General features: G+C 35.8%; 1 protein-coding gene across 3 annotated transcripts in view; it reads right to left on the bottom strand.

The window, feature by feature from the left end:
- Positions 1-15,778, bottom strand: part of LOC110666849 (uncharacterized) — a 58,440-nt gene that overhangs the window by 19,289 nt on the left and 23,373 nt on the right. For all 3 annotated transcript variants that reach the window (XM_021827488.2, XM_021827490.2, XM_021827489.2), the window contains exons 17-25: positions 14,386-14,499; positions 14,143-14,226; positions 12,758-12,886; positions 12,015-12,213; positions 11,788-11,931; positions 11,608-11,651; positions 858-941; positions 692-760; positions 516-592 (exon numbers count right to left, since the gene is read on the bottom strand). In XM_021827488.2, the coding sequence (XP_021683180.2) occupies positions 516-592; positions 692-760; positions 858-941; positions 11,608-11,651; positions 11,788-11,931; positions 12,015-12,213; positions 12,758-12,886; positions 14,143-14,226; positions 14,386-14,499 (944 nt within the window). The remainder of the gene's footprint in view (positions 1-515; positions 593-691; positions 761-857; positions 942-11,607; positions 11,652-11,787; positions 11,932-12,014; positions 12,214-12,757; positions 12,887-14,142; positions 14,227-14,385; positions 14,500-15,778) is intronic.

Below are 15,778 nucleotides of genomic sequence, written 5' to 3'. Positions count from 1 at the left end.
CAACTAAGAAAACATTTTCCACTGACCTATATTCCTAAATGCACTGAACACCTGAAAATGTATGGAGCCTCAATAATATAATCCTCTTAATCATTGAAGTTTGGACAACGACAACCAAAAACAACATTGATACGAAACAAACACAACATGACCCAGCTTCTTTCCTTTGATGACCATATCTTCTTTCCATTGTCCAAGCCATTTCACCCTAACGACAATTTGTAAGTTTGATAACTAAAACTGTGTCTAAAAAAATCTATTATATTTCCTCTTTGGAAGCCTTAAGCTTTTAGTGTACATATTTTCCGAAATATAATCTCTCCCCTAAAACCACAAACAGAACTTGCATTATTTTTAACTAACACTGATTGATTCCCCTTGCTTATATCTTAAGAATTCTCATATGAAAAATGTATAATTTATCAGGTTATTGACATATGTTACACATGGTAGAACTTTGAATATGAAAGGATTAAATGATTCGAGGAGCATCAAGATAGCAAAAAGACTAATACCAATAATTGTAATCCTCGACAACAAAATACAATGGCGGTCCAATTCTCAAATATTCAGAAACGTTATTGAAATAACCCTGAGATACAATACAAATTTTGTTGTAAGGCAGACAAAGGAAAATACCAAAATAAAAAACAAATTTTTACAGGATAAATGAAATCAAAATAGCTTGAACCTGAAGGTAAGAGTCTCGGGGAAGAACAATCTTTTGCTCTAAACCAGATTCAATCCTTGTACATAGTGCCTAGAAGAATAAAAACATTTAGAACTTTATTAAATAATGAATTTATAGCAAATAAAGTGATGATACAGCCTCAGTTATGTAAAGTTGGACAACTTACAATGCTTGCCAAAGCAAATCCAACAAAGATCACAATGATGACTATTTGAACTCCCCAAAGCCCCAGAATCGGTGCATGAACCTCCTACAATAAGATCATTGAGCAAAATGTCATTAGGAAATAAAAGATATTAACATTCTCAAAACTTTCCAATACATCGTCAACTCAACTCATCTAATCCTTAATCCCAAACTAGTTGCAATTACTTATATGAATCTTTTACTCCATTCTGCTCAGTTTAGAGCATCATCCAAAAGAAATAGCATTGCTAGTTCTCTTTTTACAACTTCACTTTGTAACATCCTAGGTCTACCCTTCACCTCTTATCCTCCTTGTACTTTGATATATTCAACTTTCCATACTAATGCATTTGCAGGCCTATGATGCTCAAACCATCTCAATATACTCACACTATCTTAGCATATTTTCAATTCCTAGAAATCTCATTCCTTATCTGATCCAACCTTATGTTTTCACAAATTCACCTTGATATCCTCGTCATTGCCACACTATTACTAGTCAAATGGGAATCTTATAAAATTTAAGATTTTTAATATCAAATGCGATGCAAATGAACCCACTTGTGCTTCTCCACTTCATCCACCCTACTTCAGTCCAAAGATCAACATCCTCCTTCCTTTCACCATCCCTCTATAGCAGTTTCCAATATAATATATGATGAAATTAGAGAGAATTAAAGAATTTCTATATGTATTTCAATATGTCAATTGATTTTACAATGATTCAAATTTATACACAAAGGCTAGAACCTCAATAAGGAAAAAAATAAAAGTTAATAAATACAAATATCCCTAATATCACTAATTTACATTTTAATTTGCAGCTAATGCACTAATTAAGGGATTCTAACATAATTAAGGGATTCTAACACTCCTTCTCAAGTTGGTTCATGTATGTTGCACATACCCAACTTGCAAACTAGGGTACGAAACACCTTACAACTTAACCCTTTAGTAAACACATCAGCTAACTGATCTTTCAAACCTACGTAAGAGACACTTAAGAAACCATTCACAATTTTTCTTTTATGAAGTGTCTATCAATCTCTATATGCTTGGTTCGATCATGCTGAACTGTATTATGAACTATACTGATTGCAGCTTTGTTATCACAAAACAAAAACAAACCATTAGCTTCAAACAGTTTTAATTCATCCATCAACTTCCGTAACCACAATAACTCACAGATACCTTGAGCCATTGCCCTGAATTAGGCCTCTGCACTAGATCTAGCTGTCACATTTTGCTTCTTACTTCTCCGAGTGACTAGATTACCACCAACAAAAGTACAGTATCCTGATGTTGATCTTCTATCATCAAGAGACTCAGCCTAATCTGCATATGTAAAGGTTTTAATCTGAAGGTGACCATGCTTTGAGAAAAGAAGTCCTTTCCCAGGTGTTGATTTTAAGCATCACAAGATGCGGAAAACAGCCTTCAAATGAGATTCACGAGGATCATGCATATACTAGCTCACTAAACCAACTGCATATGCTATGTCCTGTTTAGTGTGCTAAAGATAAATTAGTCTGCCAACTAGCCTCTGATATCTCCCTAAATCCACTGATTTCCAACTCCATCTTGCAATTTATGATGGGCCTCAATAGGAGACTCTGCCGGTTTACAGCCCAACATTCCTATTTCTTCCAAAAGATCCAAGATATACTTTCTTTGAGAAATAAAGATTCCCTTATCTGATTTGGCAACCTCTATTCCAAGTGTTATGGAAAGTCAATCACTATGTTATGGAAAGTCAATCACTATATTATTTCTCTGTATATTTTGTATTCTGTATTCCTATTTAGGATTTCTTATTTAGGATTTCTGCCTAATTAGTAGAACACAATTATAACAATCAATTGTGTATATATACCCATGTACAGATTAATTGAAATCAATGAGAATCATCTCTTTCTACATGGTATCAGAGCAGGTCATCAATCTAGGGTGACTATTTGTTCTCACTACCCAGCTCAGCAGAGACCTTGGCCGCCGATTGGCCGTTTCAACCCCCTCATTCCACCACTGTGTGTTGTTGCCTAATCCAGTATACCATTAAAGGACTTCTGAGGTTTAGCTCTCAGATCCTATTTCGGTATTTGCTTGATTTGTGATTTTGGGTTATTTTGTTGCTATAAGCACTTTGGATTAGCGTTTCGGTTAGTTTTCTTTGTCTCAACAAATGGCAGACAATAAGAATGTTATTTCTTATGTGATTCCGGTGATGACTAAGATCACGAAATACAAACTTAATAGTTCGAATTACCTGGAGTGGAGTAAGACTGTTAGGGTCTATTTGCGTAGCATTGATAAGGATGATCACCTTACTAAAAATCCACCCACTGATGATACACGACAAACTTGGCTAAGGGAGGATACTCGGTTGTTTTTGCAGCTTCGGAACTCGATTCATAGTGAGGTAATTAGTTTAATTAATCACTGTGAATTTGTTAAGGAATTGATGGATTACTTAGATTTTCTGTATTCTGGTAAAGGAAATATCTCCCGTATTTATGATGTTTGTAAGTCATTCTACCGTGCTGAGAAAGAGGATAAGCCTGTCACAGCTTATTTTATGGATTTTAAACAGGTATATGAGGAACTTAATGTATTGTTGCCATTTAGTCCTGATGTGAAAGTTCAGCAGGCCCAACGGAAGCAACTGACTGTTATGAGTTTTCTTGCAGGCCTTCCTTCAGAGTATGAGACTGCTAAATCTCAGATTCTCTCCAGTTATGAGATTTCCTCTTTGCATGAAACGTACACACGGGTCCTTCGTACAGAGAGTACTCAATCTTCACAGCCCGTCAGTAGTGCTCTTATTAGCCGTAATCCAAATGGACAACAGGGTAATAAAAGAGGAAGTAGAGGAGGAATTACAGGCAACAGAAGTAATCAGCGTAATGGAGAGGCTAGTTCTAATCAGGACTCAAGAGGAGTCATTTGTTATTATTACCATGAGCCTGGCCATATAAAATATAATTGTCCGCAACTTCAGAGGAAAAATCAGCGATCACCGATGGCAAATATGGCAGCAGAGAATTCTACAATATCTTCCTTTGAGAAAACTATTTTGGTATCTGCAGAGGATTTTGCATAATTTTCCCAGTATCAGGCATCTCTAAAGCCTACCAGCCTCACATCGCGATCACGAGTCGTAAATCCACTACATGCCTTATGTCTTCTTCATTCAAATGGGTTATTGATTGCAGTGCGATGAGATCACATGACAGTAATTCTAGTCTTCTATCCGCTACGTCTAATCTCACTTCCTCATCATTACTTTAGCCGATGGTTCTACTTCTTGTGTCATGGGTTCTGAATCGCGAACCCGACTTCACAATTTCTTTGTCTTCTATTTTGTGTCTACCAAAATTCTCTTTTAATCTACTTTACGTTAGTAAACTTACTGCACCTTAAATTGTTCTGCTTTTCTTTTTCCTTACGGTGTTTATTTCGTGATCTTACGACGGCAGACATCGTAGAGGACGCGAGTCGTGGTCTCTACATTCGAAAATCATGTACCGCAGTCGCTTGTTTGCTCCAGTACCGTAACACCTCTTCAAGCTCATTGTATTTTGGGTCATACTTCTTTGTCTACCATGAAAAGTCGTGTCCTCAATTTCAGTCTTTATCAGTACTAGAATGTGAGTCGTGTCAGTTTGCAAAACATCATCGTTTGCCTTCTGTGTCTAGAGTCAATAAACGGGCTTCATCCCCTTTTGAGTTAGTTCATTCTGATGTTTGGGGTCCTTGTTCTATTCCATTTAAAACTGGATTTCGTTATTTTGTTACTTTTGTTAATAATTACTCTCATGTTACCTGGTTATATTTAATGAAGAATCGTTCTGAGTTGTTTTCTATCTTTTGTGCCTTTTGTAATGAAATCAAAACTCAATTTAATATTTCTGTGCGCATATTAAGAAGTGACAATGCCAAAGAATACTTTTCAGCACAATTTTAGCCTTATATGACACAAAATGGCATTTTTCATCAGTCTTCCTGTGTGGATACCCCAACCCAAAATCGCGTGGCCGAAAGAAAAAATCGTCAACTTCTTGAGGTAACTCGTGCTCTTCTTTTTCAAATGAAAGTACCTAAACACTTTTGGGCAGATGCAGTTTCTACGGCATGTTTTTTGATCAATCGTATGCCGTCTTCTGTCCTTAATGGGGATATTCCTTATACTACTTTGTTTCCTACAAAATATTTGTTCCCTATTGAACCCCATATTTTTTGTTGTACCTGTTTTATGCGTGATGTTCGTTCACAGGTTACTAAATTGAATTCAAAATCTCTCAAATGTGTCTTCCTTGGGTACTCCCGGCTCCAAAAAGGGTAACGTTGTTTCTCTCCTACTCTTAATCGTTATCTTGTTTCTGCAGATGTTACATTTTTTGAGTCCACTCCATTTTTTCCTCCATCATCTGTGTATGAGAGTCAGGGGGAGGAGGATGATCTCTTAATATATACTGTCCAACCAATGTCTAGTTCTCTCCCACAGCCTGTTCCTTCTGTCTCTAGACCTACTCGACCTCTCGTTGTTCATGTTTATTCCAGGAGATTGGAGATTCCTGACTCAGATCCTCCACAAGCTATTTCGTTGGGAGATCCTGTACCTCATACTGACCATGATTATGATCTAAATTTACCCATTGCTCTTCGTAAAGGTAAACGTTCATGTACTTACCCTATCTCTTCTTTTGTTTCTTATAATCAATTGTCTTCTTGTTCTCGGTGTTTTGTTACTTCTTTAGACTCTGTTCCTATCCCTAATACTGTTGATGAGGCACTGTCTCATCCTGGCTGGTGTGATGCTATGAAAGAGGAAATGGAGGCTTTAGATGCTAATGGTACATGGGAACTATTGCCTTTGCCCGCTGGTAAGAAAGCTATTAGTTGCAAATGGGTATTTACAGTAAAGGTAAATCCTGATGGTTCTGTGGCAAGGTTAAAAGCACGCCTTGTAGCAAAAGGATATGCTCAGACATATGGGGTTGATTACTCTGATACTTTTTCTCCTGTAGCTAAACTTACTTCTATTCGCTTGTTTATCTCTTTAGCAGCTACATATGATTGGTCCCTGTATCAATTGGATATCAAGAATGTTTTCCTTCATGGTGATCTTCAGGAGGAGGTGTATATGGAGCAACCACCTGGATTTGTTGCTCAGGGGGAGTTGGATAAAGTTTGTAGGCTTCGAAAGTCTCTTTATGGCTTGAAACAAAGTCCTAGGGCATCGTTTGGGAGATTCAGTGAAGCAGTACAGGAATTTGGTATGCAAAAGAGTAAGTGTGATCACTCAGTATTTTATAGGCAATCTGAGGCTGGTTTAATTCTCTTGGTAGTCTATGTGGAAGACATTGTCATCACTAGGAGTGACTCTGCAGGTATTTCATCTCTTAAAACCTTCCTCCAAACTCAGTTTCAGACCAAAGACTTGGGATTGTTAAAGTATTTCTTGGGTATCGAAGTTATGAGAAGTAAGAAGAATATTTTCTTGTCTCAAAGAAAATATGTCCTCGATCTATTGACAGAGACAGGAAAATTAGGTGTTAAGCCTTGTAGCGCACCAATGACTCCAACTTTACAACTGTTAGCAGGGGATAGTGAGTTATTTGAAGATCCAGAGAGATACAGGAGATTAGTAGGAAAATTGAACTACCTTACAGTCACTAGTCCTGACATTGCTTATGCCGTTAGTGTGGTAAGTCAGTTTATGTCTTCCCCAACTGTTGCTCATTGGGAAGCCTTGGAACAAATCTTGTGTTATCTGAAGGACGCTCCAGGAAGAGGTTTGCTATATGATAATCATGGGCATTTGAATGTTGAATGTTTTTCAGATGCCGACTGGGCTGAATCTAAGGATGACAGGAGGTCAACTACTGGATATTGCGTTTTTATTGAAGGAAATTTGACGTCTTGAAGAAGCAAGAAGCAGAGTGTAGTTTCTCGATCTAGTGCTAAATCCGAATACAGAGCCATGGCACAATCAGTATGTGAGGTAATGTGGATACTTCAATTACTAGATGAGACAGGTTTTAAGACCTCCCTGCCTGCGAAATTGTGGTGTGATAATCAAGTTGCTCTTCATATTGCTTCTAATCCGGTGTTTCATGAGCGGACTAAACATATTGAGATTGATTGTCACTTTATTCGTAAAAAGATTCAACAACAGAACATCTCAACAGGACACATCAAAACTGGAGAGCAGTTAGGAGATATTTTCACAAAAGCTCTGAATGGAGTTAGGATTGATTACATTTGTAACAAGTTGGGCATGATTAACATCTATGCTCCAACTTGAGGGGGAGTGTTATGGAAAGTCAATCACTATGTTATGGAAAGTCAATCACTATATTATTTCTCTCAGATATTCTCAGATTCTGTATTCCTATTTAGGATTTCTTATTTAGGATTTCTTCCTAATTAGTAGAACACAATTATAGGAATCAATTGTATATATATACCCATGTACAGATTAATTGAAATCAATGAGAATCATCTCTTTCTACACCAAGAAAGTACTTAAGCCTTCCCAAATCTTTGATTTCAAACTCCTGTGCTAGGCGCTCCTTTAAAAGAGTCATTTCTTCCTTATTGTCACCGGTTACCACAATATCATCCACATAGACAATAAGTAGTGTGATTTTGCCTCTACGATGCCTCACAAATAAGGTATGATCAGCACTGCTTTGGCAGTATCCGAAGGAGATCATCGCTTTACTAAACCTATCAAATCATGCTCTAGGTGACTGTTTTAGACCATACAAAACTTTTTTCAATCTACAAACTTTTCCTCTGGTCTTCTCATCCTCAAACCCTGAAAGAATTTTCATATACACTTCTTCTTCCAAGTCACCATGTAGAAAGGCATTTTTAACATCAAACTACCGCAAGTCCCACTCAAGATTCGCTGCACATGACAGCAGAATTCTGATGGTGTTCATTTTAGCAACAGGAGCAAAGGTCTCTTGATAATCTACTCCGTACATCTGTGTGAAACATTTTGCTACCAGTCTGACCTTATACCTCTCAATTGAACCATCTGCTTTATATTTCATAGTGAACACCCACTTGCATTCAATTGGATTCTTTTCCAGTGAGAGAGTAACCAGTTCTCATGTCTCATTCTTTGCAAAAGCTTTCATCTCCTCCACCATAGCTGCCCTCCATTTTGGATCAAGACAAGCTTTCTTCCAATCCTGTGGGATAGAGACAGAGAAAACAGACAATCGAAAGGCTCTGCAGAATGGAGAAAGAGAATTATAGGAGATGAAATTAGAAATAGAATGTTTAGTACAGGTCCTAACACCTTTTCGGAGAGCAATAGGAATATCAAGATCATTAGAAGGAAGAACAGACTAAGAATCAAAATTAGACTCATCAGGAGCCAAAAGAGACTCATCACGAGCTAAAAAAGACTCATCACATACCTCAAGATGTCCAGAAATTGAATCCAAGGATTCCGGTTGATCAGCAGTCTTTTGGTCGATGGCTATATCTGCATTGTTTCGCCGAGTATATGTTCTCCAATCTGGCCTTTTCAGTCTTTCTTGAGATTTAGGTGACTCCCCCTAAGTATCATTGTTAGGAATAGGCTCTAAACCTAGATTCTCCCCCTGAAGTTAAAGGTTGGGAGAGGATGAGAATGAAGGAAAATACAAATCTTCCTTCCTATGCTTCCCCTGAAGAGGAGAATGAAAATAAGATTCAGATTCCCTGAAAATAACGTCCATACTCACAAAATATTTCCGTGAAAGAGGATGATAACACCTATATCCCTTCTGAGTAATAGAATAATCAACAAAAACACATTTTAGGGCCCGAGATTCTAATTTCCTACTATTAAGCTCATGAACAAAGCAAATACAACCCAAAACCTTTGGAGGAACGGTATACGAATTTTTACCCTGCAAAACTTCTAAAGGACTCTTAAACTCCAATGTCTGAAGAGGCATCCTGTTAATAAGATATGCAGCAGAAAGAATAGCATCCCCCCGTAAGGTTTAGGAATATTCATGATAAACATAAGAGATCTAGCAACCTCAAGTAAGTGTATTTTTCCTCTCAGATACCCCATTTTGTGAACTAGTATTAACACAACAAGTTTGATGTAAAATCTCATGTGACTTCAAATACTCCTGAAAGACTCCATTCATATATTCTGTACCATTATCAATTCTCAATATTTTAACATGAGCATCAAACTGTGTACTAATCATTTTATGAAACTGCTAGAAACAAAAGAAAACTTCATTTTTCCCTTTCATCAAATATACCCAAGTTAACCTACTGCAACAATCAATAAAAGTCACAAACCATCTATAACCCGATAAAGACACGATTTGAGTAGGCCCTATACATCAAAATGGATAGCCATAAAAGGAACTGAAACCTTATTATTTTTTTGCAGGATAAGATTGTCGAGTATGTTTAGCAAACTCACAAGCATCATATACTAACAATTCAGTTTTGCATTGTTTAAATAGAAAAGGATAAAGTTTCTCTGAAACAGTAAATGAATGATGTCCTAGTCTCCTATGCCACTTGATAATTTGCTCCTCAGTACCCATAGATTGCCCCAACATGGCCTAGCCAACATAATCATTCAAGAGACATAGCTCATATTGCAGTTTACCACTACAAATCGTTCTCCCTGTCATCAATTCCTGAAATACAAAGTGAGTTGAGAAAAATTCAATTTTGCAGTTTTGAGCTTTTGTGATTGAACTGACAAACAAGAGGTTAATAGGAAAACTAGACAAATGTAAAATAGAACTAAGACTTATATTAGAAGTGTATTTAACATAATCTGTTCTAGAAACACTGGATAAGGATCTATCCGCAGTGCCGACTTTTTCTTTTCCTAAACATAAAGAATAGGATATAAATTTATTTGAAAAGCCTGTCATATGCTTATTTGCTCCAAAATTTATAACCCAAAAGGAATTATTAAGATTGAAAAGAAAAACATCACTTGAGTTGATAAAGTTAGAAAAGGCAATTGTGGTGGATTGCGATTTAAGTTGCGATAGCAAATGCCTTAGAGTCTGTACCTCTTTATTGGAAAACATCCTAGTGGTGACAGTATCTTCAAACAAATTCACAACCTCGGATACATTAGCTTATAGTCTAGCGGAGCCCATCCTTTTTCCTCCATGCCCTTTACTAGGGCGTCCATGCAGTTTCCAACAATGTTCCTTCGTATGCCGATTTTTCCCACAATAGTCACAATGTAACTAATCCTTATCTAATGAACCATGTGATTGCTCACGTGAAAAATTAGCAGCTAGCCCTGCCTTATCAACAGACATAGAATGAATCATAGCACTCCTCCTACTCTCTTCCTGCTGAACATAAGAGTATGTCCGTCTTAAAGTAGATAAATGATCCTTCCCAAGTACTTGGACTCTAATTTGATCATATTTCACATTCAACCCAACAAGAAAATCATAGATCTGCTCTTGCTCAACCAACTTCTAAAATTTAACTCCATCATCAAGACATGAGGCCAGAAAGTTCTAGTAAAAATCTAGTTCCGGCCATAGACCACTCAATTTTGCATAATATTGAGCAATAGTTAGCTCACCCTGTTTCATACCATGAACCTTATTTCGAAGCTTATACACTTGTGCATCATTCCCAACTTGAGAATAGGTCTAAGAAACTACACTCCAAATGGCAGCTGCACTATTCAACAGTAAATACCCATGAACTATATGTGGTTACATTGAATTAATAAGCCATGACATAATAAGAGAGTTTTCTTACTCCTACTGGCTATAGGTAGAAGCAGACTTTTCTAGTTTTTGCTTATCTCCGGTAAGATAACCCTGCAACCCTCTAACTTGAATAAAAAGGAGACACGATCTAGACTATGCAAGGTAATTTATCCCATCAAGCTTCACGGGGCCAATAATTAAAGAGAGATTTTTAGTTACAATAGTCATTTTCCCTTCAACTACTGATTTTTTTCCATCAGACATAATTCGGAGAACTGATTAAAAGAAACAGTAGACAAAACAAATACCCAAAAAACAAAATTGCAAACCAAGAGATAGGAATGGGCTGGGCAGAAGCGGCATACACTAGGAATGTCGTCGGAAAAAAGTGCGGCCAGAAAAATTGACCAAGAACAGACTCACGAGCCGGCGCATGTACTCGGAGCAGAAAACTTCTGTCGACGTGTGGGATCACACACCTCACTAGATGGCAGCAAGACTCCAAGCAAGGACCAGCGACAAGGTGCTCTTTCTTCCTAGAGAGGCGGTGACAACTACCTCCCTCGACAGATCCGCTTTCAAGGCTTACCCACACAAACCATAACTATTTCTCACTATTCTCTCTCTGCAGAAAAAAAAAATTTGCCAAATAAAATGGCTAAAGCTATGATACCATGATGAAATTAGAGAGAATTGAAGAATTTCTAAGTGTATTTCAATATGCCAATTGATTTTACAATGATTCAAATTTATACACAAAGGCTAGAACCTCAATAGGAAAAAAATAAAAGCTAATAAATATAAATATCCCTAATATCACTAATTTATATTCTAATTTACAGCTAATGCACTAATTAAGGGATTCTAACATAATTAAGGGATTCTAACAATATACAATAGATAGTTCTCAATAAAAGTCCAGGACACTCTTTAATGAACAAAATAATGTCTACAAGTCAAGATGATGCAAAGACATTAGTTTTAACCTGAATATTGAGAAGTTACCTTCATATATCTAGCCAGCAGACTTGATCTTCTCTGGTAGATGCCTAAATTCATCAAAATACTTAATTAAAGCTAGTAGAAAAGATGATGAAAGAATGTAGATCTATTAATTGAAATTTCAGTCAAAATACTTCCATGTCAGCAGAGGAATGAATATGGTATAGATGTTCAAACAGATACCTTCATTAGGCCCTCCAGAAGATGAAGGAACTTTTATGCATGGGAAACAATCAATCCTGTTATCCTCAGATCTCCGACAGTCAAATACAATCAATGCAACAAAAGCAGTAATTTGCAAAAAGAAGTCCAATAGAACAGCCAAAGCTACAGGGAAAAAGTTAAACAAATGTCAAAGTTGAATAAAAAAATATAAACCAAAATTCTAATATAAAATGTAATTTATGGACCTGCAAACATAGAGAAAACACGACATGCTGGCATAGGAGTGAAACTTCCAACAGCAAATGCCAGAATCTCAGATAAACTAGCAAGTGTTATTGAAGGGCCAACTTCAACCAGTGCATTACTTATTCGTTCATCTAAAGGTAGCTCCAATGATTGCCATTTCACAGCATGCACCAAAATACACATGTTATCCACTCCAACCTGAAAATTTTTAAAGGGACCACGGAGTGAAACAAACAATGAATATTGAGATTGTTGTTACCTAGCATATGCTCCTTCAATGTTGTAGTCCAAGTTCAATTACTGCAAACAGGGGTTGGGGAGAAAGAGGAAGAAAGCTCCAACTTCTAAATGGGCTTGTAAACTTGTCATGTCAATGAATAGTAATTTGTTGTATGGCATATAAATATGTTAATATTCCAATCACTTCAGTTTTACAAGATACATCCTGCCATTTGCCATTTTCAGACTTGTGTATTTGAACAATCAGGTTGAAATGAGGACTTTTTATTGATACATTAATCAGATCTTCCATAGAAAACTAGCTCTTTATAATTAAATTCATGCATAAAAGATGTCCAAGGCATCTTATGGCAACAGATTTTTTCAGACGAACAAAATTAAGCGAAACCAGGCATGCATCTTGTCCTATAAGCACCCCAAGGATAAAAAATCAGATGCAACCACACCCAATACAGCATTAACACAAGACTGGCACATGCAAATAGCTAGATAGTTAACTTACTGCCAAAACTAGAAAAGGAATGACTTCCATGATTATCAGGGTTGACTTGACTCCAACAGCACTGAAAAATCCAACAGATCCGAGGACAGAAAGCATGACAAGCACAACTCCTGAAAGACCAAGCAATACCTGAAAACCAATTGATCAAGCAGTTAGAAGCATAGACCACCCATGACATCAACGTCTAAGAAATCAACCATAACCACTAGGAAAAGACTGTCAAAAATTAACTTAAGAAACTATTACTAGCTACTAGCAAACAAATTCTGTCCATGAACACAAACCCATGTACATGGATATGCAAGCAAATGTATGTGAGCCATATGTATTACATTTATGTTATCCTTTGAACTTTTTTCACAATGAAAGGAGTTAATGATTCAACAACTATACTCCTTTTAGAGGAGATGATAAAGGGATAGAGCAAAGGATGGAAAATCATGTTGCTAAGGTTAGTGGTCAGAAGGAAAGAACAGAACAAGTTCATTAACTAATCTTCAATGTCATAGAACAGTGGCAATGCCAACCATGGCAATGTAGCAGTCGTGGCCAAATGGCAATGGTCAGTGTATTCATGATGATAGTATCAACAGCAGCAGGAGCAAAGTGATTGAGGAGAAGCTGATGACAGCAAAGGAATGTAGGCAGTATTGGTGGTGATGTTGAAGTGGCATTGTGGATTCTTGGTGGTGCTGACATGGCAGCTGTTCTGGTGATAATGTGGTGAAAAATATTTAACGGATTTTTCAACTTAAATGATGGTAGTTTTATAAAGAAAAATAGCAAAAAAACACAAGTTCTAGATCTTCTTGGACATCAATGTCCTCTCAAAATTTTCAATTCCAGAAAACTAGGCCATGTTCAGCTATAGAAAACTGGGAGTGTTTTCCATATTAGCTAAAAAATTGATCCTTTTCCTTGATTATGCTTGGTTTAATAAACAAAATTTCTGGAAAGACAAACTCACTCATCCAAAGGATACCCAAAAATGAAAAGATATTTATCAGAGTTGTCCACAGAGGCATGTGAGATGCAGTAACAAGAGTTAGAGAGTGCATAGATACTAAGGTTTTTGGGATAAGAATGAGGAAGGAAAAACCACTTCTGAGTTTTCCTTAATACCTACTTTAGAAGAGAGAATGCATTTGATTACAATTTAGAGAGGACAAAAATTGCAGTAACATAGATATATTCCTCACAAAACTCAGCCTTATGCAATGTTTGCAAGGTTGTGCTAAGAGAGACACTCGCTGAATAACACAAATTGGTAGCTTTCTTTACCTTAGGTGAGATATGAAATACAAATATATTATATGTGATGCAAATAAACAAACATGCATAGATCCAAAACTAAAGAACATATCGGAGCAAGACTAAAAATGTACCTTGGATGAGACATAGAATGTAGACAAATAAGGTACATCACCCAACGTCACAGATATGTAAGCAAACATCACAGCGTAGCTCACCTGAGACAGTTGGACAAAATGAGGAAGAAAGAAAAAAGAAAAATCATTTATTTTAAATTAATTACAAAATGATAAGTAAGGGCTACATGGATACAGATTATTATACATGAAACACCACCAGCCGGCTAATATAGAAATATCATTTATAATATGACTTACGATTACAGTTACAACATCTGCAGTGCTTTCTCTTTTCAATTCTTCCTCAATTGAGCTCTCACTTGAGTATGAAAGAGTAAGATTTCTAGAATGCATCATTGGTAGTAGCTCCTCCTGTCCACAAATTGGTTTGAATTATAGCACATCTACAATTTCAATTCTATAGATGCAACATCCAAAACTTAGAAGGAAAAAAATTCCAGTTTATATTTTTCCAACTTTTGGGACGAAAAAGTGTAAGCTCCAGATGATACAAAATACATGTTATAGCTGCTAATCAACAAAATGCAACCATACACCCAATAAGCACAAATTTCTATACCTATTACCATGTTCTCCACAATCTAAACACTGAGAATTTAGAAAAATTCATGGTTTTGTTCATGTCATCAATAATAACTATAAATTTTAAAAGGAGAAATTAATTAATATAAGAAATTTGTAAGGACATTATAAATTTATATTAATGAATTTGTTCCTCACTTTTGAATTTGTGGTGTGAGTTATGACATGAATATTCATATTTAATTGTTGTATATGTTTCCTATCATATAAGTCCACAAAATGGAGATTAAATTTCAAGATGTATTCTATTACAATTTTTTTATAAATTTTTAATTTCATTACAAACATATAGAAAAAAAAAACTAATTAATTATATCAGAAAAAAAAATCTAATTACTTATAAAATAAGTTATTTAATTTATTTCTCTTTTTAGCATTTTATTCCAGCCACTATCAGTATAGCTTAACCAACTATTGCGTACTGCAAAATCTATACATAACCTACCATATTTTGTATAACCAAAAAATATTACTGCCAACAATAATTATTCTAAACACTATAAATTAATTCATAGTACTATTTTTCCAAAAAGAAAACTACAGAAAACAAGTTAATAGTATCATCTGTACATCATACAAGCACTTGAATAGTTTATATAAAGATATAGTTGCTTCAAGGAGATGTTTCAATTTTTCAACAAGAATCTTACCAAAAAAAAATTTCTTGCAAAATTCTATCTTAAAAGGTCTTAAAACATGAGAAATTAAGCAAATAAAACATAATTGAACAACATTTGATTGGTTTTCAGACACACTCAAGTTTTCTCTTTGCCTTGGAAAACATTAATAATTGACAAATTTCCCTATGCATCCAAAATACATAAAAATAAGGAAAATGTTTTTCAAGAAAATATTTTCACAAAAGAAGGAGAGCCTTAATAACAATTTTCACTTGCATGCATAAAAATATTCTATTAGAATCCTACTAGATTGTAAATCCCTAAATTAAAGAGATTGTATTGTATTGTATTTCTTCTCTCCTTCTTGTAGTTATCTTGCTCTTTTATTAGTTTCCTAGAATATCTAGACTTCTTTTGTATTCAGAACT

The sequence above is a fragment of the Hevea brasiliensis genome, chromosome 6 (assembly GCF_030052815.1).
Source record: "Hevea brasiliensis isolate MT/VB/25A 57/8 chromosome 6, ASM3005281v1, whole genome shotgun sequence".
Lineage (NCBI taxonomy): Eukaryota > Viridiplantae > Streptophyta > Magnoliopsida > Malpighiales > Euphorbiaceae > Hevea > Hevea brasiliensis.
The sequence above is the reverse complement of the archived record's forward strand: the minus strand, read 5'-3'. Positions and strand labels throughout refer to the sequence as shown.